The sequence below is a fragment of the Scylla paramamosain genome, chromosome 29 (assembly GCF_035594125.1).
Source record: "Scylla paramamosain isolate STU-SP2022 chromosome 29, ASM3559412v1, whole genome shotgun sequence".
NCBI lineage: Eukaryota > Metazoa > Arthropoda > Malacostraca > Decapoda > Portunidae > Scylla > Scylla paramamosain.
In genome coordinates, this window is record NC_087179.1 from 12639380 (window position 1) to 12644379 (window position 5000).

Below are 5000 nucleotides of genomic sequence, written 5' to 3' on the forward strand. Positions count from 1 at the left end.
GAGGAGGGGGAGGGGGAAGGGGAGGAGGAGGGGGAGGAGGAGGAGGGGGAGGAGGAGGAGGAGGAACAAAAACAAGAACAAAAAAGCGCAAGAACAAGAACAATTTTAAACACATCAACAAAAACCACACACACTTATAATCATCTTTTCCATCACATCATCCAAACACAACACAGTCCCAATCACTCACACAGACAGCACATTTCCCTGCAAGCGGCGACACGATACTGGCATATTTGTTGCTTAGAAGGAGTCAGGAAAGGTTAGAGCTGAAATAATAATAAGTGATCGATACCCAACTCTGCTACCACTACAGCCTCGGTCAAGATCGCAGTAAGGCTAGTGAGGTCCACACACGCCAGCTTCTCCCGCCCCAAAGGAGAAATAAATGAGAATGTAAGATATTGGTTGGTGCAAGAAATTATCAACCGTATGCGTGGCAGTTACGGTACAAAATATGCCTACCTTTTTTCTACCTGTCATCCTCATTAATTTACTCGTCTGATCTTCTTCTATTGACTCAGTACAGCACTTACAGCCTGATTACCGAGTCTATTCCTTTCATCACTCATTTTTTTTATCCTGATTACTGACCATAAACATTTTATTTATGTCATCCTTGTTATATACCCTATATCACTTGAAGACCTCTAACCTTACCCAATCTAACCTAAGCTAATCCTGACAAACCCAACCCAATCTAACCTAACTTAACCCCAACCCTGACTAACGCAACTTAAACCTAACCTAACCTAATCTAAACCAACCTAACCTAACCTAACCTAACCTAACCTAACCTAACCTAACCTAACCCAATCTAACCTAAGCTAATCCTGACAAACCCAACCCAATCTAACCTAACTTAACCCCAACCCTGACTAACGCAACTTAAACCTAACCTAACCTAATCTAAACCAACCTAACCTAACCTAACCTAACCTAACCTAACCTAATCTAATCTAAACCAACCTAACCTAACCCAATCTAACCTAACTCAATCTAACCTAACCTAAATCAACATAACCCAACCCAACCTAACCTAACAACCTAATCTAACCTACCAACCTAACCTAACAATCCATCACACCCAAAACAACACAACACAACACTCAACAATAACAACACTTCAACTACAATACCACATAATCTAGCAACACTGTACTTCATTAAAATCGGGAACACAGAGTCAGGAATTGGAGATTGAGAGGAATATTTAACACTCAACTTTTTTTTTTTTTTTGTTGGGGGGGGTGTTGGTGGTGGTGGTGGTGGTGGTGGAGGGAGGCTACACTACTTTTTTTTGCGGTGGGGGTGGAAGGAAGGGGTGGGGAAGGCTCAACATTTTTTTTTTTTTTAGAAGGGCGGGGGGCAGGGCGTCTGTCACCACGTTCCCCGCCGTCCCCCTCCCCTCCCCCCACAGTGAATGGTGAAATGAAGTAATTAAGTTGACCCTAGAAAGTATTTACCTAATTAAACTGTCAAATGCCAAGTAATTCTCTCTCTCTCTCTCTCTCTCTCTCTCTCTCTCTCTCTCTCTCTCTCTCTCTCTCTCTCAAATCACTCCACTTTTTGCTATTTTTTTATTCTTTCACACTTTTATTTTAAAATCCATTTATATCCACCAATATGTCCGTGTTTTTATTTTCTACTTTTGGGGCACTCGTTTCATTATTTTTTCTCCATAACCTGATTGATTTTACACACACACAAACACACAAACACACACACACAAACAAACACACAAACACACACACACACACACACACACACACCCTTTGGTACAAGCTCATTTACTCATTTACACATACGTACACTCCCTCACATAAACACTCTTCCAATTTACTACACGAGAGAGAGAGAGAGAGAGAGAGAGAGAGAGAGAGAGAGAGAGAGAGAGAGAGAGAGAGAGAGAGAGAGAGAGAGAGAGAGAGAAAAAAAAAAATTACTTTCCCACACCTCTCTCATCCACCTACTCTTAAAACTTCTCCCATCCATCCATCCACACACACACACACACACACACCTCTCCACCTCCACTCCTCCACACACCCACACATCCACACACTCACCCGGGCACATCCACCTGCTTCCATGTGGTTGGCGAGAGTCACGTCATCACTCCACACGTCATACTGGTACTTCCGCAGCCCCAGCACTCCACACAGCACGTTGCCAGTGTGGATCCCTATGCGCATGTCCACGTTGAACCCCACAGCCTCCCTCACCTTCCTGCAAGAGAGAGAATGTGTGTGAGTGAGGTTAGGTTAGGTTGGGTTGGGTTGGGTTTGGGTTGGGTTAGGTTAGGTTAGGTTGAGTTAGGTTAGGTTAGATTGAGTTGGTGTTGGGTTAGGTTAGGTTAGGTTAGGTTAGGTTAGGTTGAGTTGGGGTTGGGTTGGGTTAGGTTAGGTTAGGTTAGGTTGAGTTAGGTTAGGTTAGATTGAGTTGGGTTGGGTTGGGTTAGGTTAGGTTAGGTTAGGTTGAGTTAGGTTAGGTTAGATTGAGTTGGGTTGGGTTGGGTTAGGTTAGGTTAGGTTGAGTTAGGTTAGGTTAGATTGAGTTGGGTTGGGTTGGGTTAGGTTAGGTTAGGTTGAGTTAGGTTAGGTTAGATTGAGTTGGGTTGGGTTAGGTTAGGTTAGGTTAGGTTGAGTTAGGTTAGGTTAGATTGAGTTGGGTTGGGTTAGGTTGGGTTGGGTGAGGTGTTGGGTTAGGTTAGGTTAGGTTAAAACATAAGGGTTGGTACAAGAGTCATTTTTTTGTGAGTCTAGTCAGTACTAAGAAAATGTAACGAAAATCATTGAAATGTAAGAAAAATGGGTGTAAATAAATACTGAAATGAATAAAATGTTCATCAAGCCTACACGCGGCAGTCGCTGCAGTAAACATGCCTACCTATTTCCACCTGTCATCCTCACCCATAAATGTCTGATCTTTTAAAATTACGTAATGAATGAGCACTTAACAATCTTATTACCGAGTCCATTTCAGTAATCTGCTCGTATCTATTTAATAAGCAATTCTTTTCTATCTCTATCACCAAACCCGCCCCACCCACACACACACACACACACACGTTTAACGCACTTTTAATGTTAGGTTAGGTTACCTTAGGTTAGTTAGGTAAGATTAGGATATAATGGGAGAGGTCAGGTTTAGGAGATAATGGAGAAGGTTAGGTTAGGTTGGGTTAGGTTAGGTTAGGTCAGGTCAGGTTATGCTAGTTTAGGTTAAGGACAAAGCCCCACAGGAAACTATAACCACCCTAAGAAAAATTAAGGAAAAGGAAAAGGAAAAAGTGAAGACAAAAACATGAAAAGGAAAGAGGAGGAGGAGAGAGGAGATGAGGGAGAGTGAAGGCAAACTATCCTATTTCATCAAGGTATGTGAAAACTCTCTCCCCCCCTCTCTCCTCTCCCTCTCCCCTCTCTCTCTCTCTCTCTCTCTCTCTCTCTCTCTCTCTCTCTCTCTCTCTCTCTCTCTCTCTCTCTCTCTCCCTCCACTGGCAGACAGGTGGAGAGAACGGAAAGCGTTATCTGAAGAGCTAATTAGTCCATCAACACACATTCTCTCTCTCTCTCTCTCTCTCTCTCTCTCTCTCTCTCTGCTCTCTCTTCTCTCTCTCTCTCCTCTCTCTCTCTCTCTCTCTCTCTCTGCTCACCATCAAGTAACAATTTCATAAACAAATATAGAAAAATCAAATACAAAACTAAAACAAACAAAACAAACAAACAAACGAAAAACACGAACGAGTGAAATCTGTGCGATTCATGAAAAACATATCGATTAATGAATACAACATTTCTCTCTCTCTCTCTCTCTCTCTCTCTCATCTCTCTCTCTCTCTCTCTCTCTCTCTCTCTCACACACACACACACACACAAAAGGGGCATTGTTTGCTTACGAATCTGACGTCAGAGACTTGAGAGAGAGAGAGAGAGAGAAGAGAGAGAGAGAGAGAGGAGTAGAGAGGAGAGAAGAGAGAGAGGAGAGAGAGAGAGAGAGAGAGAGAGAGAGAGAGAGAGAGAGAGAGAGAATTACTACGTTTTATCTATCATTCCAATATCTATTCATCAGCTTTCTTATCAATGTTCCAATTCATGTAATCTAGCATAATAATAATAATAATAATAATAATAATAATAATAATAATAATAATAATAATAATAATAATAAAATTTGATTTGTTTTTTTTTCCCTTCTCCGATTTCTTTACCTTATTTTCTATCTACCTTCATCTTCGTTTTTATCAATATTATTTAATATCAATGTTACTACTAATACTACCACTACTGCTGCTACTACTACTACTAGTACTACTTCCAAAACACACGAAAAAACACAATTTCCTTCCAAAATACACGCAGAAAACACGGATTCTCCTTCCAAGACACACGCAAAAAACAGTAAAAAAAAAACACGGATTTCCTTTCAAAACACACGAAAAGACAGATTTCCTTCAAAAACAGCGCAAAAAAACACGGATTTCCTTCCAAAACACACACACAAAAAAAACAGATTTCCTTCCAAAACACATCAAAATCACAGAATTCCTTCCAAACCACACGAAAAAACGCAGACTGCCTTCCAAAAGACACGAAAAAAAACCGATTTCTTTTCAAAACACACGGAAAAAAACAGATTCCCTTTCAAAACACACAAAAAAAAACAAAGATTTCTTTCCAAAACACACGAAAAACACAGATTCCCTTCCAAAACACACACACAAAAAAGACAAATGAACACGTATTTCTATCCCAAAAACACCCCCCCCCAAAAAAAAACATTCTACCCAAAAACACCCTCAAACCATTCTCCTCTTCCATTTCTCCTTTCTTCTTCCTCCTCTTCCTTCATTTCTCCTTTCTTCTTCCTCCTACTACTCCTATCTACATGCCTGAGCCTAGAAACACTTGGGAACACTTGGAAAACACTGGAAATTACGTTAAATATTGACGGAGAGAGACTGGAAGGGACGGAGCTCCCGGGTCTGGGTCCTCTGATGA

At 41.2% G+C, this 5000-nt stretch overlaps 1 protein-coding gene across 1 annotated transcript in view; it reads right to left on the minus strand.

The window, feature by feature from the left end:
• Positions 1 to 5000, minus strand: part of LOC135115635 (adenylate cyclase type 2-like) — a 92372-nt gene that overhangs the window by 18195 nt on the left and 69177 nt on the right. The window contains exon 8 of the mRNA XM_064032560.1: positions 2050 to 2229. Coding sequence (XP_063888630.1) covers positions 2050 to 2229 — 180 coding nt within the window. The remainder of the gene's footprint in view (positions 1 to 2049; positions 2230 to 5000) is intronic.